The sequence below is a fragment of the Sinocyclocheilus rhinocerous genome, unplaced genomic scaffold, assembly GCF_001515625.1.
Source record: "Sinocyclocheilus rhinocerous isolate Xijiao unplaced genomic scaffold, SAMN03320098_v1.1 scaffold1735, whole genome shotgun sequence".
Classification (NCBI taxonomy): Eukaryota; Metazoa; Chordata; class Actinopteri; order Cypriniformes; family Cyprinidae; genus Sinocyclocheilus; species Sinocyclocheilus rhinocerous.
In genome coordinates, this window is record NW_015642868.1 from 179,908 (window position 1) to 205,936 (window position 26,029).

Sequence of the window (26,029 nt, forward strand, 5' to 3'; positions counted from 1 at the left end):
GAGTAAGTCTTTTTTTATTAACCTACTTGTATTAGTTTTCACATAACTGGTACACATTTGACTAGTTAGACTTTTTCCAAACTATAATTCCTGACTAAATGTATAATCAAGTGAAACATTATGAAGTTTCATTCACAGCATCTAAATGTCACGATGCCAGGATATTTTTTTTAATGTTCTATAACAGACCGAAATACGATATAAAAGTAATATGAGTTATAATGTTACTAGCCTAATGTCAGTAAGAATGACTAGTCAAATAAATACTACAGGCTTGTAATGCTTGTAATATCTTCAGTTTTGGTATTTATGCATATTCATAATCTAAGTTGATGTCTGGCCCCAAAAAGTACTTGTACATTAAGTCGCACTTAAATGTCTTAATGCTATTTCATTAGATGCAAACAACAAATTATGCTGGATCTCTTCTCAGAACTAACTTTTCCACATTGACTTTTAATCAGCTGTTGTGGAAGTGCTTTTTTAAGTGGCTGCATAAAGTCACACAAGTGTAAAATGACACGCTTCACTATAGTTTGAGTGCAAAAATACTCTGTGGAGCCGCTGTAAAGTCAGACAGGGCTAATATAAGTGATAATGTAACCATATTCAACTGGGTTTGAGTTGATTCTCTAACACTCACAGAGGAGTGTTGAACTTCCAGTCTGATGAAAGAACAAAAATTCGACAGTTCATCCTTCAGAATAAAAGATAATGAGAATCCAAATTAAGTCTTGAAAAGCAACATTAATCCCTCATAGTGTGATGTTTCTTCTTCTGAGCTCGGCTTTAATGAGAGAGGATAAGGGATGTACCGATCTATTATCCAGTACCTTTCATGTACCCATCACATCAGATCCCAATGCCTCTTCTGGTCTTCTGTATAGTCTCAGTCTCAGACGGCACACCCCTGGACCGCCCACAGACCGCTAACCTGCTCTGTCTAATCCATATCGCAGACAAAACCGTAAAAGGACTTTCTTGATCTGGCGAGCTCTACTTTCTTGATCTGATTGCCTAGCTTTATGAAACTTTTAGGAGCGAGTTTCAAAGTTCAGAGTTCAAAGTTGTGTTTACATGGTACCAGGTTGAAACTTGAAGCTTTTGAAGATAAAATAATTATTGCATTTTTTAAAACTCTCTTCAGGTTAGCAGCATCAGAAAGGATGCTCAAAGTTTTGTCTGGGGCGATACAAACCAAGCAAACTAGATTTTATTGAGCAGACCTGAAAATGCTACTTTTCTGAATTAAGTCTGTGAAAAGTACATATATAAAGTTCTAAATACTTGGATGATCAGAAAACTTCTGATATTTTCTGTATAACAGTTTGTGGAGACTAGCATGGCACAATTTAAAATAAGTACTTAAAAGAAATAAAATATAAACAAAATAAAAATAATTCAAATTAAAAATAAATTTTTATTTAAAAGAGATACTTTTTTCTGAATTATGTTGGTGAAAAATAGGTATTTGAAGTTTAATTTTTTTAGATGATCAGAAAAGTACGCATTCAAATATTTTCTGTAACTGTTTGTCAATCTAAAGTACTTCAAATAAATTCTTAATTTAAATGAAAAATAATCTAAATTTAAAATTTAATTTAAAATAAATGTTTAAATTAAAAAATAAAAATGTATTTAATAAAAAAAATACAATTATAATTATTTGTGCAGACTGCAATACCATAATTTATCATAATTTAAGTAAGGCATAACTGACAGACACCCAATGAATTATTAGAAAAATGATGCAATAATGCAATAAAACAGCCCTATGGTGTAAATTTTATTGATTTGTCATGCTAAATTTAATCGTTTTCATTAAAATGCTTTTATACACTGCATTTTGTTCTTGTGGAATAATCACTTACAGACCATATTTTCCTAAATGGCATGTAGAAAACAAATAGCGTTTAGCTACTTTAAATGTTAGACAAATGGTCTCTTCCTGGCCAAATGGGCGATTCTTAACCAAAATAAGCTGCGGTGTGGATGGGACTTTTTGTTGTTTAGTCAAAATGTTTTGTTTACGTGTGACTAACCTCTGCTTTGCAAACATGTTGTATTACCTGCATTTTAAGCAGCTGTGCCATGCAGATCTGGACCCTCATGTAGCTGAAGCTCATTCGTTATTTTCTCATTGCATGAGCTGTCCGAGAGAGTCCTGTGATAAAGCATTAGTTTGCCTAAAATAGCTTTTTAGGGCAGAAATGCCGACATATAAGGCAATTTGCAGCTTAGAGAACATGAACTGCCAGCACACATTAATAGATATGAAGCTGAAGCTTTCAGAAATTTTAGTAATGGATGGTCCACTGCTTTGAAACATCTGAACACGCAAATGCACCTGCTGTCTGCTGGATTCGTAATGAATGAGATGTGCACTGCTACATGTGCATTTAAAATCATATTTAATAATTAAATATGCATAATGTAATTTACAAGTTGGGAATTATATCTCTCACTGTCAGATATGGATGTGAACCTATGGAGATAACTTAAGAAATGATATTTCCTGACCCTTTGAATTGTAGTTATCGCTATTTATTTCATTCAGAATTTTATTCGCCACAGAATAAAAATAAATAAATTAAAAAGGTAATTACTTCACAATTCAGAATATTTTTTTCTCAATTCTGAGATGTAAACTTGAGATATGACTCAACATTTTAAAGAAAAGGGGCAAAATAAACGCAGAATTACTAGATATCGAGAATTCTGTTTCTTGTAATTCTGTTTTTTTTTCACCATAAGAAGGTAATTGTGACTTTTTATCTCACAATGTCGACTTTTTAAATAAATAAATAAATAAATGATTTTTCATGCATAGATATCAAATCTTACAATATGGATTTGCTGTGCTTGCAATACTTGCAATATTGCCCCGTTGTGCAGCTTGACAGCTCACTTTCAGTGATTGTTTCATGTAAAAGAACTTCAGAAAATCCTCATTTTTTGTTGCATGGAAAAAAAAACCAATCACATATAGGTTTGGAACGACATGAGAGTGAATAATAAATAATAAAATGATTCCTTAAAGGTATGTTATATGCTTAAAACATGCATTTGTTGCACACCAAATGCGTGTGGAGTATGTTGCATTAGCTGATGTTTATTTTAAATAAAAATACCCTTCATTAGGTACAGTAAGTGCAGTTTGGAGTGTTTTGTTAAGACGCTTTCCTCTTATCCTGCATGAAGCTAATTAGATTAATTATCTGACACTGTCTCTCTTTTCAAGCCAGACTTGGGCTGCATAATTAAGTGTTGATTTTATTTTTGTTTTTGGAAAATAAATGCTTACAAAACCCATATAATTCTCATTAAAACAATCATTCTGTTCCTCAGAACACAACCAGCAATTAGCATGATCAACCTGATGTACGATAATTGCTGCCATTTATTGTTTTGCTGGCAGACAAAAATCCAATCCAGTGTTGGCGAAGTAAAAAAAAAAAGACACCAAAAATTATTTTGGAGGAGCTTTGCCTTCACTGTGTGATGCTTATTATCCGTTGTAACAAAGTTCGTAGATCGTGAAGAAGGAGGCGGGAAACGGCAAACATTCAAACATAACTTTAATAATAAAATAAACACAAAACTTAAAATAGCGCGACAGCCCCTCACGGCTGCATAAAATCCAGGCCTGGTCCTCTCTCGTCCAACACTGTCGTCACTCCTCTTTTTATCCTTCCGGAGCTCCTGCGTGGGACTTGAGACCGGTGAGTGGCGCAGGTGTCGCGCATTAGCATGTACTCCACGGGCCTCGCTCCGTTCCCATGGCTCTTTGCCCCGCCCCACTCGTCACATATCCCCAACACCCCACGCAGGCCGGGGGGTACTCCCGAGACTGCGCTCTACTCACCTCTCCGCCCTCCGGGGGAGCCGATCACGGCGTCCGCGGTGTACCTGGTGGTAAGGACAGACAGACGAGCGAGAGAAAAGGAGACGAAGGATGAGGAGAGACAGAGACAAGAGAGGGGAAAACATTTTTTTGTTCTGGTTCCCAGACACACTGCCGCTCGGCCCTCCACCAGCTGGGCGACCTCTTCCGCGATGCCTGGCAGCGGCGCTGGATAGCCCTCGGTGGACGACCCGACACTCCTCCGCCGCCCGGTGGATGGCGACGGCTCCTCTGAATTCGGGGCAGCCGGCAGGAGTCCCCCGTTCCCTGCTCCTCCCCATCATGCCGGATGGCAGCAGGCTCCGGCCTCAGGCGAATGGCGTCGACTCCTCTGCTCCCTCACGGAAGGCAGCTGTCCCTCCACATCCCAGGCGGCCGGCAGCAAGTTTGTCCATCCCCCCGCCTCGAGCATCCATGGCGGCAGACTGCTCCGCCATGCTCGATGGCACCGCGGATTCCCCACAGCGGCAAGGGCTCTCTGGCAGCGTGTCCCTCCTTCCTCCCTGGTTTCGGCACCAATGTAACAAAGTTCGTAGATCGTGAAGAAGGAGGCAGGAACCGGCGAACATTCAAACATAACTTTAATAATAAAATAAACACAAAACTTAAAATAGCGCGACAGCCCCTCACGGAAGACTGCCGCGCACAAACAGAAACAAAACAACATAAAATCCAGGCCTGGTCCTCTCTCGTCCAACACTGTCGTCACTCCTCCTTTTACCCTTCCGGAGCTCCTCCGTGGGACTCGAGACCGGTGAGTGGTGCAGGTGTCGCGCATTATCATTTACTCCACCTGCCTCGCTCCGTTCCCACGGCTCTCGGCCCCGCCCCACTCGTCACATCCGTCATAATCATAATGTCAATGATTCTGCTTTGCAAAACAGACCTTTGACTTGCAGCTAAGTCGGGCAACCCCTTCCTGCTCTGTTTTCTTCATAAAGCTCTATTCATAATGCACTGTTTCCTAGCAGCTTCACAAAATATAATGCCTTCAGTTCACAAACATTCCACATTTCGCACTTGTTAACATTATGGATAATATTTGCTAAAATTGTGCGTTTGTTTGGCCGACAGCTGAGGACACATGTGGCGGGACCTTCCGAGGCTCCAGTGGCACCATCTCCAGTCCAGACTTTCAGAAGGACTATCAGAGCAGTGGCGAGTGCACGTGGACCATCCTGGCTGATCCAGGAGACACCATCTCACTGGTCTTCACTGAATTCCAGATGGACAGCAAACTCGACTCTTTAGAAGTTGAGGGATCTGATCCACCAACAATATGGTGAGTTTGATATTGGATTATGTTGCGTCTCACTGGACTTCTTTATTCTGCGTTCTGTGGTCAGTTATTGTTGCAGGGTTTCTGCGGGTCTAAAAAAAGTCTTAAATTAGAGCAGAAAGTCTTAAATAGTTTTTCTTGTTTTTCAATACAAACATCTAAATATCTTTAAAACAAGATACATTTGCTTGATGCAAGTGTAAAATGTCTTGAAAAGCTAAACAAAATTGAGTTTTGGTCACACTTCTTGTCATTTGGTCACAATTTTTGCCATTAACAACAAACCATTAACTGCTACTTTTGAATCAATAAACTCCTAATTTGCTGCTTATTAATAGTTAGTAAGGTAGTTGTTAAGTTTAGGTGTTGGGTAGGATTAGAGATGTAGAATATGCTCATGCAGAATATGTGCTTTATAAGCACTAACAAACAGCCAATATGTTAAAGGTGGGGTAAGTGATTTCTGGTAGCAAATGTTGATATTTCAGATCACCAAAACAAACACGCCCCTACCCCAAAAGGGTCTCGCCCCTATTTTGATAGCTCCGCCCCACACATACGTACGCAACCCAGGCAACGATTATGGCAGAATCTGCTGTATTATTATCTGCTGTATTAAACATATTATCTTACTTTTCAGACACACTTTGGGAGCTGATGCTTGAAACAGACAGTGGACGAGGTTTAGACGCTCCAGGCTTATAGGGTGTCTTTATCATAGCTGAAGGGAACGACAATTTGATTGCAGATGAACAAACAAGCAAACATGACACATGAGCATATTCAAGCAAAAGCCAGCATATACCGATCGCAGGCCTCCTTGAGTTCTCTCCAGCGCTGGAAAGCTGATCCGAAATTTACACGGGTCCTACTTCTTGCCTTATCGTAAGCCTTCTTTTGTTCCGCAGACGTTTTCCTCTTGTTTTTTTATCTGCCATCTCTATCTTTCTGTCGTCGCTCAGCTCGGCTAATGTCCGTCCTGTGCACTGAGCGCTCTCTCCTCCGCATCCTGAGTAGACACGCCCCTTGCTGCTGATTGGCTACAAGTTTGTTTTGGTACTTGGCCTCACTCAGTTTTCTAAAGCGTTTTTGAAAAAATACATACCCCCACTTTTAATAATGCTAATAAGCAACAAGTTAATAGTGAGAATTGGTCCCTTTGCTTAAAAGAAGAACAAGGGTGTTGTATGTAAACTTGTTTTCTATTTGAATAAATTTTAGCCCACTGGCAGATATTTGTTCGTGTTTTAGTCATAAGCTCACTTCATTTTGATCAATTTTGACCTTAAACAAGACTTGTTATTTTGCTTTTCAAGTAAATGTATCTTGATTTGAGAATCTTTAGACATTTGCACAAATATACTGATATATATATATATATATATATATTGTGTGTATGTATATATATATATATAATTGTATTTATGCTAATAATTCATAATGCAAAACACAGTATGTACAAACCATGTTTGTCATCATAATTAATGTTTTTTAAGTTTTTTTTTACCTTCCATAGTTTTATGCATTGTTTTTGAGGAGGAGGGCATGTCACACAATTTGTGCACGTTGCCATTGGTATAATTTGACTGACTTTGTAAAATAGGCAATTTAATTGGATGCACAGCCTTTGACATTGTCAACAAAAGATGTGGAAAGCATTTTGTTTTCCTTTTTAAAAGCCTGTCTGTTTTATTATTTTAACTATACATGATTATATGCTTAGTTGCATTACATTATTTACATTTATCATTGTTTTTCCCTGCTGTCTGCAACAACCCACTAGTTGATAACCACAGATTCCAGCTCAAATCGATATTTCATATACATTTTTTCTTTATAAATAGCTGCATAATTACTGTACCTTTGTCCCTTTGTGTTTTTTTCCCTTCCCACACAGTGGTTCAGATTGTTTCCAGTCCGTTCAGAATTAATGTACGCATTGATAAGTTCATAGGATTCAACATCTTAATTTCAAAGTGTGGGAATGATTTTGAATATGACAATTGAAGGATTGGAAATGTGCGATTAATGTGTTAGATTGTCTAAAGAAACTACTCAGAAGGTGCCAAAACTTCCATCAAACCTCTGAAATGACTGTGTGAGCTTTTGAGAATCATAAGAAATCAGAATAGATGCCTTTAACTTGATTCGATGCAGCCTACATGACTCTGCAAATCCACAGATTTCAGACTTGGCACAGGAAAGCACAGCATACTCGGCGTTAAACTCAACCGCTGATGCTGAAATGACAATCAAACACTGTAAGTGCATGTTAAGAGCGCAGGGAACAGCATTGTGTGAGCAGTATACTGGCGTGGTGGTGATGACCTTGCTTGTCGGTTGCTTCATTGATTCGCTTAAGTAATTTCTATAAGCAACATGACAAATGAAGCCAAGTTTTGTTTGAGCGGAATGAACTTCTCCCCTCTAATATTGTTCAAGCCAAACAAACAAATCAATGTTTATGCCGGAATGACCTTTATGTAATTCTACTATACTTTCTGTGTATGTTGGAAAGGGCAAAAACAACAATCTTGTAAGTTACAAATCACTCACAGAAAGGGACGTACAAAAGCCATTCCTCTTGCTCTCCTCTGCCGAAAGAGCGTTCTGTGTTTGGAAAAGTATATTACATTTCTTTTTGTTTTAGATGGAACATGCTTCAGGACTTAAATGAGACACCTGGGGCCATGGTTTGCAAGCATAACTGGGTCAGTATTGTGTTTGTACTCGTGCCGCGTCAGATTCTGAGCTCAGATCAGACGTCATTCAAACCGCAAGGTCAACACTCGAGCATATTTTGGGAATATGAACCAGATGTGTCTGCGTTTCTTCGTATCGTGATGATGAAAATCTTTTATTCTTAGATGAAGACAAATGGCGTGTTCTTGTTAGGGTTATGCGTCATTTAAAGCGAGCGGTTTTCCTCTTTTTCCCACGAAGGCCGCTCGGAGAGATACAACCAAATGAAGTCTTTTGTATCCGTTCGCTCCTCAGAGGTTTTACACGCTCCCGGTGACTGCGGCTGCCCACTGCATACAAGATTTGTCCCACTTCCCTGTGCCATACTGCCTGGAAATAAAGGAATAAACCCCACACACTCACGCAGATTGTGTTGCATGCTGGGAGAAGGTTAAAAGCAGACAGCTCGCTCGGATCAGAAACATGTCCAGAATCAGCTATTTCTGAAAATCAGAGGCTTTAAAAACGAGCTTTTCGCTAGTTCTTTACCACCAATAGAGATGAAAGTTTTGCTATCTATCTATCTATCTATCTATCTATCTATCTATCTATCTATCTGTCTATCTGTCTGTCTGTCTGTCTGTCTATCGTTCTATCGTTCTATCTATCTATCTATCTATCTATCTATCTATCGCTCTATCATTCTATATATTGTTCTATCGATCACGCTATCGCTCTATTGTTCTATCTATCGTTCTATCTTTTGTTCTATTGTTCTATCTATCGTTCTATCTTTTGTTCTATTGTTCTATCTATCGTTCTATCGTTCTATATATCATTCTATCGATCACTATATCGCTCTATTCTATCTATCGTTCTATCTTTTGTTCTATTGTCTGTCTCTTTCTGTTGTTCTATCTATCTATCTATTGTTCAATCTGTCATTCTATCTATTGTTCTATCTATCGCTCTATCATTCTATCTATTGTTCCATTTATTGTTCTGTTGTTCTATCTGTCTATCTGTCTGTCTGTCTGTCTAGCTATCATTCTGTCATTCTATCATTCTATCGTTCTATCATTCTATCTATTGTTCTGTTGTTCTATCTGTCTGTCTGTCTGTCTAGCTGTCGTTCTGTCATTCTATCATTCTATCTATTGTTCTGTTGTTCTATCTGTCTATCATTCTATCTATTGTTCTGTTGTTCTATCTATCGTTCTGTCTGTCTGTCTCTTTCTGTTGTTCTATCTGTCCGTCCGTCTGTCCTCTCTGTCTGTCTGTACTAGCACACACTGATGTGTAATTCATGTCTGTAGCACAAACAGTACAGTACAGTACAAGTTATATGCCAAAGTGTAATCTATTTATTGGTAGGAGTTTGTTTAAATCCCTAACTCTAAGTCTGATTGATATTAATAGAGATGCTTGACTTTGCACTGCCAACAATGGTGAATGCATATTGGGACAGGTGCTTCAGAGCCTGTACTCCCCGAGATAAGCTATTTGGCTTGTGTGGTCTGAAATAACAGATGTATATTGCAAAATTTCTGCCCTAAAGGTGAGTTGTACAAGCGCCTGAGAATTAAAACCAATAACAGTGTAACTGCCGGCAAAGGCCAGATAACATTATTATTATGGAGAACATAATGTCCATTTCTGTATTAATAAAGCGTGAGTGCGTTTGACTACAGGTCCAGCTCTGACTACAGCATTAACTGCATCTGTCCTATTGTCTGCTGACCCGCTGCACAAACACTAGCACAAAAATAGATAGTAATTGAAAAGACACAAATAAATCAAAACACCAATGGAATGCAGGAAATGGATACACTTCCTCTCTCTTACTCCTCCTGCCTGCCTGGAGAGAGAGAATAAAGAGGTGAAGATATAGCGAGACTAACAAACTGGATTTGTACGTTTTCAATGCTAGGTTGTTGTGGGTGGTTGAGAAGGCCTCAATGGCATCATCTATGTGGTTGCTAGGGTATTTGGGTGATTATTTAGTGGTCAAAAGAGCCCACCACCAAGACTCTCTGATATACTGGTCACTAGATATGACTCACACCTTCTTCACTATTACGCAATAGAGTCTGATTGCAGCCAGACAATGAAATGAGTGAGCGATAGAAAGAATGAAAACAGAATAAGAAAGAAAGAAAGAACAATAGATAGAACAAATGATAGAATGAATGACAGATAGATACATTGCTAGATAAATAGAACAATAGATATAAAGAATGATAGGAAGACAGATAGACAGGCTGAACATAAAAACACTAATAAATAATATTTCTTTTATGTTATGTTATGTTTGTTATCAAAAATATTTTCATTAAGTTTTCATCTTAGTATTTTGTTAATGAAAACACGATGTAACAAAAATGTATTTCACTTTTGGTTCGTCTGCAATTCTGTGGTGTTTGTTATTATTTTACTTTTTATTTTCATGGAGCATCAATATTTACCAAAATATTAAGGTCTGGTGAATTTTAGTATGTCTATCATTAATTATGAAACATTGGCTTAGTACAGATACGTTTTTGTTCTAATTTTGTGCGTTTTTGCTTTTGCAAGGATCGGAACATTCTAGAAGTTTCTGTAACATTCCTAATTATTCATTTATTCCAAAATAATAACTCAAGGCAGTAATTTTAACAATAGATTTTATTTGTGAACTTATGTTCAGCTATTCTTTTTAATGGTCACAGCTGATTACTCACTAAAAACTCCCACTGATCATGTTTTCATGCCATTGCATGTGTTATTTTGATGTAACAAAGTGGTTTTATCTAAGTGTGTGAGTTGTTTACATTAACGCCATTATATTGTTCATTCAGACTGATTCGCAGACGCAGAACGTGCACAAACACGAGGCGGGATTTATCACATGAACCAATCAGAGTTGATCATAACCACTCATATCCACCATTCATTCTTAATTACCCCCCTCCAAACTCACGGCACGCTATAGGGGGTCTGTTAAAACTCAATGGGCTCAGGGGAGGTGAGAAAGACGCAGACTCCTGCTGCATGTAACTTTACCTGCTGGTGTCACTGATGGACAGTGTTTCGGAGTGTTTTAAGTTTTCATGAGCGCTGTTAATGATACACAAAAAGTAATGTGATTCAGCATATCAAACTTCATAAAGAAACATTAAAAATAAAAGTGAAACAAAATGAAACAAATAAAAATTTGTTCCACGGTAATGCTGATTTTGGGGGTAGGCTTTTAAGACTTGGGCTAGTAATTAACCACCTAACAACCGTCCAGAACACTTTAGCAACCACATAGCAACATAAAAGCAACAAGCTACAGCGCCCTAGCATCATGGCAGTGAGTTTTAGTGTTGTGTTTGTGAAACCAGCAGATGACGTGGGGTCATTGGTTAATGTCGCTGGTGTGTAGGGAACTCAAAGTCAATCTGGCATCTTTCAGGTCAGATTGTGGGTTGGATCCAGGCTTTAACATGGGTTGATGTCTTGACGTTTTACAAATGTACAAAAAATCTCTCGTTTGCCCTTTTCAACATTACAGAACTGACAAGTGTTCGAGACTCAGGTATGAACTGTGTTTTTCTTCAAAAAGCGATTCCACTGTCGGATCTCACTTGAATAATTGCAGCGCCGGCTATGATTGACAGACAGCGAGGCCGAGTGGGTTCGAGTTCATTGCAGTCATTCTGGAAAGTCTGTGACGGCTGAAATGGTTTAGCCTTGAAATACTTTTGCCCTGTTTTACTATAGACTTTCACTGTCACAGCCGATTGACTGTTATGAAGTTTAAAGTTATGGTCGAGTCCTTGAGATGTTGGCAGATGGGAAGAAACAATAGACCTAATGTTAGTGGCAAACAGCTGACGGCTGTTTTTACGTCATTTGCATCTCAGTAAACAGCACAGTCATTTATAAAGGTCAAATTTTATGGCATATGAAACTTCCAATACTTCCTCCATTTAGCCTGCTTCAGATAGGGCCACTGTTCCTTATAATAATATCATAAAAAATACATTTATGCATTTGGCAGATCCTTTTATCCAAAGCGGCTTACATTGCAATCAAAGTATGAAGTTTATCAGTTAATGCATTCCCTGGGAATTGAATCCATGACCTTGCCATTGCTAATGACATGCAAAATAATATTTGTTTATAATATTTTGATAAAGGATTTACATTAAATAAAAATAAGTAATTATATATAAATTCAATTCAATTCAAGTTTATTTGTATAGCGCTTTTCACGATACAAATCATTGCAAAGCAACTTTACAGAAAATTAAGTTTCTACAATATTTAGTAGTAGCTTATCAGTATTTCTGATGTTACCTATTTTATCAGTGAAGAAGTCATTACTATTAAACTGTGATGGAATATTTAGATCGGGTGGCATCTGGTTATTTGTTAATCTAGCCACTGTGCTAAATAAAAACCTTGGATAGTTTTGGTTATTTTCTATGAGTTTGTGGATATGCTTGGTCCCGGCAGCTTTTAGGCAGCTTTTAGAGCCTGTCTATAGCTGTGCATACTGTTTTTCCACGCAATTCTAAAAACTTCCAAGTTAGTTTTTCTCCATTTGTGCTCAAGACTATGAGTTTCTTTCTTGAGAGAATGGGTATTACTGTTGTACCATGGCACAGTACATTTTTCTCTAACCTTTTTCAATTTGATGGGGGCAACAGCTTCTAATGTATTAGAGAAGATAATGTCCATGTTGCTAGTCCTTTCGTCTAGTTCATGTGTATTTATGGGTACACAGACCAGTTGAGATAAATCAGGCAGGTTATTTGTAAATCATTTATTTAATTATTCATCTCATCTCTAGTTTGTTAGTATATTGCACTGACAGTAAATCAATACTTGTCACTTCCTCTCAACATGGGTTTAGCAGCCTTCAGTATTATTTTGCCCAGAAAAAAAATCCTTCATAGATCAGCACTCTTCTTGTCAGTTATATTTTGCAAGTAACAACTTAAACTTCAATGTTTCTCTTGAATTTACTTAGTAGAAATAGAATCATTGACGTTCAGTAAGAATAAAGTGCTATAAAATGAATGCGGACAGCAGCTCAGATCATTTGATTTTGGGTGAATTTGATGAGAAATGTTTAGGTAGTATTGAAATTTGAGCCATTTATCATTTTCCTTGAAGGCAACTTACGATTCCGTTGAGCAGAATGAATAAAAGTGCTCAATATAATGTACATGCTTGAAAGTGACACTTTGCTAATACTGTTTTTAAATTGAATTGTAGTGTATGATGCAATTTGTGTCATTTTATTGATAATATGATACTTTATATGTTCTTAAAGCACAAGCTTAGCGAACCATTTTGTAGATTTTTGTCTTTCCCAGTCCAAGTAGGAGCAGTATTGATTGTAAAGAGCTGCACAAGGGTGTTGCAAGAGAACTGATTTGATATAAAAAAATAGTTGAAAGCAAACTGTTTGATGTTTCTGCATCTTCTTCACAGGTTATCAGGAATTAATATTCCTGTGCCTATAGTCAGCAATAAGAACTGGCTACGACTTCATTTCGTCACAGACAACAGCCATCGGCATAAAGGATTCAGTGCTCAATATCAAGGTATATTTGAAATATTTTCTTTTAAATATTTTTACGTTTCTGGTAATATTTCTTATGTTTCTGGTAATTGCTTAAGGCAAATCTAACAAAAACATGTCCAGGTCATTATATATATTAGGGATGCACCGATACAGATACTGGTATCGGGCCCGATACTGCACTCCTGTACTCGTACTTGTAAAAATGCCCCGATACCAAAAGCCGATACCACACAACGTGTAAATAGAGCTGTGTCCAGAAAAAGAAACACCAACAACAGAGAGTAGAATGGAGTTATTAGAGATTAAGGATGTCTATGAAGTACATGCAAGTAATTAATATAATGTTAAACATTCAATATCCACGGCTGTATAGCGGATGTGCGCGAGCTGATAAGCAGAGCGCGCTGAGTGGATTGAGCGTGTGGCGGCACAGATGCGTGAGCTTGTCAAGTGAATATCTCACAGACATCACTGGAAAGTTTGTAGTTCAGTCGGATATGTCAAATGCAACCAAGTAAAACAATGCACAAGTTACTAAAGTTATTTGACAGTAAGAAGAGAGAGAGAGCGAGAGAGAGAGTGAGCGCGCACTTCTGTTGCATGATCTTGATTGCTGTTCGCTCCATTAGCGCATGCATTTGGATTAAAACTAAATCGTAAATATAAAGCAAACAATAATTATAGGGGCATTCACTATAAACAACATTTATTTTAAACGTCAAGCATACACAACTTTATAGCAAAAGAAACTAGTGAAATGCGCTAGGCTATAAGTGTCTCTCTCATTGTGCATCAATACAAACGTGTGCGCGCTGCGCATGATTAGATTGCTTTAAAGGCAAAAGTATATTTTGTTTTTTACTCGTACGCGAGGGTCCAAGTACAGTGCGCATGACACAAATTACATCACCAAAATAGTACACGCGTACTCGTATAATGTATAACGAGTGGTTCCCTGCATTATTTTAGGAAAACGTCTTGTGATTACAGTATTGAGCTGCAGCAATGGAGCAGCTCTAATGTGCCATTAAAATGAACAGTGAAAGTAACAAAAGCTTATACAATACATTTTAACAGGTATAATTAAGTGTGGAAATAACTGAAGGTAATATCTGTTTGCTAAATGAAGCCAAATAACATGATTCATATTATTATTATTATTATTACTATTATTTTGTTTCTGTACCCAATATTTAAAAGAAAATTACAAATGCTGTGAAAATACAGGTATCGGTATCGGCGAGAACCAAAAATTACAATACATTTTAACAGCTAAATTAAGTGTGGAAAAAACTGAAGGAAATATCTGTTTGCTAAATGAAGCCATCTAACATATATTATTATTATTATTACTATTATTTAGTTTCTGTACCCTATATTTTTTTAAAAATTACAAATACTGTGAAAATACAGGTATCGGTATCGGCGAGTAACAAAAATGAAAGCATCGTATCGGACTTGTTCTGAAAAAAAGTGGATATATATATATATATATATATATATATATAGATAGATACAGTATATTCAATGTTCTTGACTTTTGTTTTGATAATGTATTCCCTCTAAATAGTCTTTCCACCTACTTAAACTGCACTAGAATTCTTAATTTTATTTTTGTTCTTTTGATTTTGGGCCATAGTATGACCCAGACCTCTATTATGGGATTCACCCTGTTGCTCTAAGTAATTACATGCAGGCTGCAATATCCGAAAAATCTTTAATCACCTTGTTAATCTTAATCAGCTGACAATTACAATAAATTACTTGATATCTTATAATGAGGAACGGAAGATGACCTGTCAAAAGTTGAATCAAAGCATGATCCACAAGTTATTTTAAATTAATTTGATTGGAAGCAAATCTAAGAGATGAATTCCAGAACTAGAATAGGAGCAAAGCATGAGAGTAAACAAAAAATAAGAGAATTGTATTTTCACACATAGTACATGACTCAACGGAACCATTTTGTCACATTTTGATAATGAGTTTTTTAATTAAGTAACTTTATTAGATAAACTGTCACTCACATAATTTTGCAGCAGGATTTTTAAAGCTCACCTACACAGAATGAAAATGTGCCTAATTTTGTTTGTTTTCTTTTGCTGAGCAGTGAAACGATCGGGAGATTTTAAATCAAGAGGAGTGAAATTATTACCTGGAAAAGACAACACAAGTAAATTTTCAATAAGTAAGTGTGTTTCTTTCTCTTTGTAAAATTAAATACACACAGCCACTGAAAAGTGTTTTTCTGAATGCATTTTTACAAATGAACAGTGCTATTATGTAGGGGTGGGTGATAAGATCTTATATCATGATGTGATTCAGTTTATTTCACAATAACAGTATATATCACTATATACTAGATATTTTTGCTTAAAGTAAAGTTTTGATGTATTATGAAATTTCAAATACTCTTAGTATCAGAAAAAATAATACCAGAATAAAAAAACCTCTTAAACTTAAAACAGTCAGTGATAAAATAAGAACAAACAAATTAAATACAGGCAATAGGACAAAAAACTATAATAGAACAGACACAAATGAAACTATGTGGAAAAACTTCAAGCACTAGAAACAAGAAATACTAAAAACACTGCATAATTCTCACTGTGTAAATTAAATAAAGATTTATTACTATTAAAGTTACAAAAGTGATTCAGTCAATAGCAACGAGAGATTTTCTCTCATTTGTTGTTAAATGAACATTATTGACAAAGACAGCACCAGGTTTAAGCTGCTGTCACTTTAAGACTGAATGCACTAATCTACTATACAGACACACATGCGTTTTCTTTCTCAATATTTATTTTCACTTAAGACATAAGTGACTGTTTATGAGGATACTTGCAAATAAGGGCATTTTGGCACAGAAGTGTGTGTTTGACCATATGAGCCCAATAAGACGCCAAAAGAACTCAGTTCAGTCCTCATGCTATGTATTATAATATTGAAAGTGACTTTATGTGTGTACATGTTTTAGAGACAGTTTAAGCGCACACTGGCACACAGCAAAATTTTCGCTGCTTATTTTGCTTGAACAGTTACATTTTTAACTTGTTTTTAAACCATAGTGCTTAAAAACACAGCTTTTTTTTGTCGGCGCAGCATGGAAATGTCATGGGGGCATAACTGCGATATAGATAATAATCCAGTTTATCATGTCTACCGGTATATCGCACACTCCTAATGTTATGTCTTGTCTCAGATGCTTATATGGTACTTCAAATAACAATTATAGTAATGGTTAGTATGACTGAAATCTTGTTTTATACAGTATGAGAATCTAAATCCAGATCGGATGAACACATGCATATCAAACTAATTTTGTTAGGGATTTTTTGAAGGGATAGTTCACCCAAAAATGAAAATTCTGTCTTTACTTATTCACCCTCAAGTTGTTCCAAAATATGATATTTTTTCTTATGTTGAGCAGAAAAAAAGATATTTTGAAGAATGTTGGTAATCAAACCGTTGCTGGTAGCCATTGACCTATAGTATTTTTTCCCTATACTATGGAAGTCAATGGCTACCGGCAACTGTTTGGCAATTTACTAGCAAATGATGACAGCATTTTCATATTTGGGTGAATTAACCCTGTTAATGTGACGAATTGCAACAATTTTTTGTGAGAATATACCGTAACAACCATAAACAACCAATGTTTATTTGGCTTTCTCATGGTATACCATGGTTCTAGTACCAAACCCGCCCCCCAAATATAGCTTTTTTTTTTTAACCAATTTTCTGCTGTGTATCTCATTATGTAGGGTTGTTCAAGTAGAAACCAAGCAGCTTTAAGATCTGCTCTCCAGTGCTGCTGCATGTCATGCGTAATTATGACTGTTAATACTGTTGCTCTAATGTCATAAAAAGCTCTTCGCTGCTTAATTTCTTTCAGATGTGCATCCCCGTTAATTGTTTAATATTCCGTAGATGTTATTCCGCCGGTGATTTCGCATCTACACCTTCAAAGCCCATGATTCATAAAGCACGAACAATGCTACATGTTTGTAATCCTCTCGCTTGCCATTTAGCAAATGGATCAAAGGAAATTAGAGCATCCAACGAAACCGAAATCTGCATTTTGATTAATTGAGCTTAGCTTGACTTACAGGTCCCTCACCCACAGAAGCTCCTCGGAAGAGAATGTCAAATCTGTGAAGCGAGCGGCTTCAAGAGAGCACACAGGTGGTTGGATTTCACTCCAACTGAGTTTAATTACTGGCCATCCAAACAACCGGCCTAACCTGGATACAGACCCGAGCCACACAATGCCCGATTGCTATCTATGGAAATGATTTGTGCACGCTGCGAAAGTGAACAAGTCCTTTTTTTTATGGCTCCACGTGCACCGGTGTCGTAATGAAACGCCGAATGATTCATTTCACCCTCGACAATGTAGCACTCCAAACACTTAATTACAACTGGATAGAATTTTTATGAGCCTCTATTTCACAGTGTCTGCATCACGCATTCGGAAATATGAGTTACGAGTGAATTATCGGGTCTTATTCAGAACCCCGGTCTGCTGCCAAACACCCCTTTCTAAACGCTTGCCTTAAATTATCCGCATAACGTCGCCTCCTGCGGTAATTATCGCAAGCTAACACCTATTTATGGACGAGATATTGCGCCAACTTCTCTTTTGATTGAGGATGAAAGTTGATGTGTGATAACTGAGGCTGTGTTATGGAGAGCGTGATCACAGGTGATGAAGGCTGATGTCTCCATATGCTGTTTCTTCTCCCACAGTGAATGAAGGGATGGTCAAGCAGGTCTCCAACTTCTGCCCGGACCCCGGGGAACCGGAGAACGGCAAACGCATTGGCACCGATTACAGGTAGACAGGCTGTCCACACGGCACACAAGGATGCAGTTTTGTTTGAAGAGATTGATGGGGCAGTTGTGATGTCATGCAGTTTTGATAGTATAGCTCATGAATATTAATTAGGCAATGCACGTATAGTTTAATATGATCTTTTACTGTTTCGATAGCTTATAAACAGAAATATTTAATAGTTTCTTTACTCATTTACAAGTTGAAACTGAAATGTAAACAGTAAAGTATCTAAAATGAATGAAACGACAATTAGCACTTTTAGTTTGTTTTGAGATGTTCTCATTACATTACACGTTCAATGTTATAGTCTATTTTATTTGCTTAGATATTAATATCTTGCTTTGCTTAAATGTTCTTTTAGCAAAATATTAATTGAATATTAAATATGAATTAATATTAACTTTTAATTAATAATTTTTTTATTGTAAATCATTTATAATAAATCAGCAAAAATGATATTTTGATGATAGAAATAATATTTAATTTTTGTATTGTCTAAGATATTAATAATGTTTGCAAAATATTAGGATAGATATAATTTTTATGAAATTAGTGAAAATAACGTGATATTTTATTAAGATATATGCAAATATATAATATTTTATTTGCTGACATATTTTTTTTCTAAATATTTAGCAAAAATAATTACGTAATGAAATGAATTTATGCATTTAATTTGCTTTAACATTACACATTTAATGTTATATTTTCTTTTTTATTTGGTTAAATATTAATATTTTGCTTTGCTTGAATATTATTTCAGCTAAATATTAATGTAATATTATTTCAGCAAAACCGACACATTTATTTTCTATTTTCTATGACTATGAAGTATATCAATTTTAGCAAAAATAAAAAACTTTGTTTTATTTTCTCAAATATTAATTATATATATTATATAACTATATATGTATAAATATTTTTAAAAAATCAAATATTAATTATATTAAATATGAATTTTTGCAAACTAAGATAAATATATCAATTGTATTATATTAGCAAAAATTATATATTTTATCAACATGTATGCACATATGTATTTTGTTTGCTTATATTGTTTTTTTTGTTGTTTTTTTACAAATATTTAGCAAAATTCAAAAATTAATTACATTTATTGATTTATTGAATATTAGTTCAGCATAAATACTCATGATGTTATTTATTGTAAAGTATTACTGACACTGTGACATTCTGATAACAGTCGCAATGACCATTCAACAAAACATTAAAAAAGAATAAATGACGTAGTTTACGTACGTATGTTTGCAAACGTGGGGACAAAATTAGCAATGGAAACAAAAAGTAATGGGAACATTTCCTGAAGGATGGCTAATGCCTAGGTGTTTCAGCAGCAATGAAATCCCTGATTATATTCCTACTTGACATTTGCTCTGACATGAGGCCGATACACGCAGCGCCGATCAATCTGTCAGCACGCGTGGGAGGCGCTCGAGGAGATTTCCTTCATTGATTCTCTGGCTTTCGTGTTTGTTCTCTCTTCAACACGGCAGCATCAGTGCAACGGTTCATTTCACCTGCGACGAGGACCACGTGCTTCAGGGATCCAAGAGCATCACGTGTCAGAGGGTCGCCGAGGTGTTCGCGGCCTGGAGTGACCACAGACCCATCTGTAAAGGTTAGACTATTGCCTTCAATAAACCCTGCTCTGAGCCGGATTAGACCAGACATCTGATCTACTGATGTCTCAGAATCCCACAATTCAATACCGTCAATACCGTTGATTCTTGGTACAGATTACAGCAGAGTTTTAAAAGAATATTTCACTCAAATATGAAAATTGACTTCCTGTTGTTCCAAAACTGTAGTATGTCCTAATGCAAAAACCCATTTTTCATACAACAAAAGTGGATAGTTATTTACTGCTAAGTGCAACATGATTCATGTGAACCAATGATGTCCAAACCTTGTGCATTTTAGAGTGCTATTCTTGTTATTTTTGAAGCTTGACAGTAAATTACTTTTATTATATAGGAAAAAAGCAGCTTGTACATCTTTTTTTTTTTTTTTTTTGTGGACTTTTACAATCCTAACAATAGCTGTAGTAAATCAGGTGTTTTGGCATTGGTCAGGTTTTTTATGGTTTTAAAGTCATGTAATTATTTTTGCCAAATGATTTTATTATTATGATTTCACAAAAATTAAAAAAAAATAAATAAATGTAATATTAATTTAGCAGAATTGACCGATTTAATTATATATTTTCTATTTTAGTCTGTATTCTTAAATCAGACCACAGTTTTTTTATAAATGTCAAAATTTTATGTCTAATTCACAAAAATGTTAATTAAAAAATAAATGTAATATTAATTTAGCAGAATTGACCGATTTAATTATATATTTTCTATTTTAGTCTATATTCTTAAATCAGACCACAGTTTTTTTTTATAAATGTCAAAATTTAATGTCTAAAAGTGACATTTATTAAAAATCATGCAGTTCCAAAATGATTCATTAAAAACGTTTTACAGTACTAACAGCAGCTTTAGTAAGTAGGGGGTTTTGGTATTTAAAAGCATGTTTAAAAAAAAAAAAAATGCATTTATTGTAATGTAATTTCTTTTTTTTCCCAGTATGATTTGTGTTTTTTTAAGATGCTTATCTTTTGTACTGTTAAAACCTGCCATTTCTCTTTTACTTGCTTAAATACGACTTTTTTGCGAAATAATTACCTCAGAGGGTTAATTTAGCAAAAAATGAATGAATGAATGCATAAATATGTAAAATATGTAAATATGCATGTAATATTAATTTAGCAAAAAAAAAAAATTCTGATTTAATGTTGTATTTTCTATTTTATTTTCTTAAAACAAACCAAAGGCTTTTTTATGAGCAAGTCTGTATCTAAAAATGGCATATTATTATTATTATTTTTTTATATAAAACAAATAATTCCACCATGATTCTACCATTTTGTCTTGTTTTTCAATATTATTTATTTATAATATTAACAATAGGTGTAAAGGTATTTTGGTCAGTTTTGTAAATGAATTTACAGTGGTGTAATGTGTTTGTTTTCGAGAGTTTTTTTTTTCTTTTTGCGCTGTTGAAACCTGCTGTTGCGAGCGGTTCCTGACGAGTTATCAATACCTCACATTGCTCTCCTGACTCTTGTGCTTCATTGTGCAAGTCAGATTAGAAAACATCATCTTCCCCTACAGCACCTCAGATTCTTAACTGTTATATAAATGAAAGATATGCAATTTACAGTAGGTTTTGTGAGTCAACAGTTTCTCTTTCCATGAGCTCTTGCCGCAAACGGCACATTTCAGGTGTAGGTTTTCCATTTTTTTGTACCCATTTTATGCCAGGCCATTAACAACCAGCAAATAGCTGATTCGTGTCCTCAACTGCTGCTAAATCTGATCTTTCCTCTGGTGAGAAATGCAAATGAGCCCTAACACACATAACATTATTACCTCATTTATCTTCGCCCGACGGAATTGCAAAGTTCAAATTTTATTGCGTTTTCCACAGAGCCATTATTAGAGACCCATGGGCAGCTCATTGGCATTATTATTGTGTTAACACAATAAATGAAGTTAATATATGAACTTAAAGGGACGAAGCAGGACTTTCTTATGGTTGCCTGATAGTGTTCATTAGCAAACCACTAATAATATCAGTGTAAGTGCTGTAAGTCGTTTTTTTTTGCACATGTGGACCGCCTCTAAGCTGTGTGCGCATATATGGATGATTCTTCAACAAGGTGTGGGTGTTTAAACATCATTTTATAGGAGAATTCTGCCATTTTTAAAAAAATTAATAATGGACATTTACACTAAAATGCCATTTCCATCGCATCTCAATTTATGTATTGGGTTTTGAGTATATTCTGTGATGCAAATTACTTTTTTTGTAATAAAATGCCTCCTTTCTATGGCTAATTTCATAGCATTTTTTTGTATCATAAATACAATTACATATTATTCTTAATATTATATAATAGTTTGAAAATGTTTATTGAAAAGGTTTTATATTATTTTCATGTAATACAGTGCATATTGCAATGACTTGAAGTCTTTTAAATGTTATGAAATATGTTTACTAACGTTCAAACGTTTAGGGTTCAGTTTTTAAAGAAATTAATTTTAGTCAGCAAAGGTGCATTAAACTGATCAAAACTGACAGTAAAAACATTTCATAGTGTTACTAAAATATTCTATTTCAAATAAATGCTGTTCTTTTGAACTTTATATTAATCAAACAATCCTAAAAAAATGTATCACGGCTTCCACAAAAACATTGAACATTGATAATATAAGAAATGTTACTTGAGCAGCAAATCAGCATCTTAAGCCTCGTACACACCGGGACGATTATCGCGCGCGCTTATCGCCGACGTTTTTCGACACGTCTTTTGTGTTCATACCCAAGCGATTTTCACATGCGGTGAGCCGAGTGAACGTGCAAATTCACTCCCTGACATTAGATGGCGCTTAATGAAAAACAGACAGCAGCTCCAGGCACGTGAACAAAAGTGCCAATCTCATTGGTCAGCCAGTTTTTAACGCGGATCGTCAAACCAAAAAAACGGGCCAGAAGCGTTTTTAAAAAAAATGACGCTTTTACGCCTCGCGTTTTGCGAGTCGGTGTGCACACTCACATTGGCGCCCTTTGTTTAGTCACGAGGCGTTAAACGTCGCCGATAATCGCGCGCGATATTCGTCCCGATGTGAACAAGCCTTTAGAATGATTTCTGAAAGATCATGTGACACTGAAGACTGGAGTTGAAAATTAAGCTTTGCATCACATGAATAAATTACATTTTACAATATATTCAAATGAAAAGCAGTTATTTTAAGCTGTAAATATATTGTAGAATATTAGTGTTTTTACTGTATTTTTAATCAAATAAATGCAGCCTCTACCATCACATAATTACAGTTTTAAATTACATTTTAAAATGCATTCAAATAGAAAAGACTAATTTTAAATTGTAATAGTGTTTAACATTATTGCTGTTTTTGATCAAGTAAATGATCAAATAAATGCAGCCTTGGAGCCTTAGAGACCCAGAACCTTTAGAGTGCAGTGTGCATATTGTAATGATTTGTTTTTAGTTCTTTGTTTAGATCAAAGTTTTATGAAATATGTACAGATTCATGTTTTTTTCATATTTTGTAATTTATTTTTCATATTTTAATATTTAAAAGTCTAGTTCTGGGACAACATCAAAGAGAAGCATTTGAAAAGCATCAAGACGGCATGGTGAAAACTTTCCAAGACTTTAATGTGACCTTCATTTAGCAAAGAGAAGCCAACTTGAAATCTGTTAGCGTTAATAAAAATCAACCCACGAGACACAGTTGTGGCAGCCGTTGAAGAAGCACCCATATACCTTAAGTGCATGCTTCGTTCCTCAGTGTGCCATTAACGTGCCAGAAGGCTGGTATTCATTGTGTCTAGCTAAATGTGAGCAGCGGCAGCTCCCCGGTGTCTCCAAACGCACACCGGGGGGTGATTATGCAAACAGGACGTTGTTAATGTACAAGTGAGCGTTTGAAATAACACGGGACGAGTGGAGCACGTCTCTCCAATGTTTACTTGCAAGCTTGAGCCGCTGATTGAAAGCACTCTCGGAAATTTGTTTTACCCTCAACATTCATTGGACTGTGCAAATGATTTGCTGGATAATTGATGCATTGCCCCCGCTGAATTTTTTCGGTTATAGCACCGCGGTTCAATGGGGCCCGCAGAGGGTACGAGCAAATGAACTGAAATATACAGGCGACATATGCTGCAGCCAAGTGCCCCGGTGAGCTCATGAATATCATATTTATTGAGAATAGTGTGTATCATTTATATTTGATGATGTCTGAAGTACTGAGAAACTTAATTAAGACGGTGTGAAATGCACACTACTCATTCTCCGTAACACAAAGCATATGGAGAAATCCCTCCGGTCAAGGTGCTTCATTGATTCGAGTGGCGTTCCATTACAAAGACTTCTAGTGCTAATTCAGTGATTTTGTTCCCGTCGCAGGTTATTCAAATCAATTTCGAAGAGTTCGACCTGGAGCTGGGATACGATACGTTGACTGTCGGAGACGGTGGAGAGGTTGGCGACTCGAAAGCAATCATACAAGTGTAAGATCTAGAGTTATGCTGTTTTCTGTATTGCACTGCAAAAACAGCTCAATCTTGTTTTCCAGAAGCATCTTTAAATCGAGATCAATTTACTTGAGAAACAAAATATGCTTAAGATATGTGAAGGCTATTTAGATGCAAGAAATGATGAGATTGATCTCTGTATATTTTCCCTTCCCCATCAGCAAATAGTTTGTAAACCTCACTAAATTTAATTAAATTCATGCTTGGAATGAGAACTATTTGCCAAAAGAGAAAGAAAAACCAACTTAATTCAAGGTCTTAATATCTTATGCAATTTGGCTTCTCAAGTAAATGTGTTTTCTTTTCAGAAAGTTTGGATATTTTCAGTGGAAAACATGTTAAAATGATTTTTGTAGTCTTGAATAATTAGCATTGACCGTTGACTTTCGTCTAGAATATTTTAAAGTGGCAATACTATCTTTTTTTCATTTAAATTTTTCTTACACCAACAAGTCACAATTAGTTTTACTAACCATTTACCACGCACGAACATATATATAACAAATACATTACACAGCAAACTGTCACACAAGTGTCAGATTTAGTGTCATTCTGAAGTTGTGTGTCAGGAGTGTTTACTGTATTGCAAGATACTCAATCAGTATCTTGTTTTCCAGTTAAAAATCCCTTGAACATCCTTAAATCAAGATACATTTGCCTGAGAAACCAAATATGCTTAAGATATGCAAAGGCTATTAAGATAAGAAATTAAGACCTTGAACTCAGCATATTTTTCCTTTCCCATCAGTAAACTGATTGTAAACTTCATTTAATTGTATTAAATTCATGCTTAAAACAAGAACTGTTTGCTAATGAGGTAAGAAAAATAAACTTAATTCAAGGTCTTAATATCTTATGCAATTTGGTAAATAGTAAAGTAACTATTTCTTCTTTTAAGAATATTTTAGCCGGAAGACAGTCAATGATTTTTTGAAATCTTGAATAATTAACATTGACTATTAGCTTGCAGCTAGACTATTTTATAGGGGCCATAATGTCTCTTTTCTCACATCCCCCCAACCCCCCCCCCCCATTTTTCCTCCTTCACAAACATGTTTTTCCTTCTACCTCTTCTCACCGTCAGCCGTATGTCTCCGGGTATCTTGGGTAGACACACTTTGGTGACGGTCTGTGCTGCTTTCTGGTGCATTTGGCTGGCTCTGTTCCAGCTGCGATCCATCGAGCACTCACAGAGCGTTCCTCAAGGACAAAAGACTCTCGCTGCCAGAACACTAATACATATTGTAAAGCTCAATTAATGCCTTTCTTCACGTTTGTGCTAGTCATATTAGCTTAGTATTTTATTATGCTTTATTTACACAGTCTGTAACAGACATATTAGCGTATACCATTCTAATATGGTGTTTTTAGACCCATATCATGGTAATACTATACTATATTTTGTCATGGTACTATGGGTTTTTTGGATGCTACCATGGTGATTTTTGAAGTACCTGACAGTATAATTTAAACCCCAAGTACAGTCAAATACACAAAAGTACCATCATATTACCCTGTTTTTGGACATGTACCATGGTAACGGTTATATTAACCACTTGCGATACAGGAATAGCATAAAAAAATACTTTAATAGTCCGGGAGAAAATAACAGAAATCATACACATCAACATA

At 35.8% G+C, this 26,029-nt stretch overlaps 1 protein-coding gene across 1 annotated transcript in view; it reads left to right on the forward strand.

Moving 5' to 3' along the window:
* Nucleotides 1-26,029, forward strand: part of LOC107756877 (CUB and sushi domain-containing protein 3-like) — a 287,188-nt gene that overhangs the window by 67,712 nt on the left and 193,447 nt on the right. Inside the window, exons 3-9 of the mRNA XM_016574196.1 lie at nt 4,979-5,186; nt 13,332-13,444; nt 15,536-15,613; nt 18,178-18,265; nt 19,777-19,901; nt 24,169-24,194; nt 24,270-24,373. Coding sequence (XP_016429682.1) covers nt 4,979-5,186; nt 13,332-13,444; nt 15,536-15,613; nt 18,178-18,265; nt 19,777-19,901; nt 24,169-24,194; nt 24,270-24,373 — 742 coding nt within the window. The remainder of the gene's footprint in view (nt 1-4,978; nt 5,187-13,331; nt 13,445-15,535; nt 15,614-18,177; nt 18,266-19,776; nt 19,902-24,168; nt 24,195-24,269; nt 24,374-26,029) is intronic.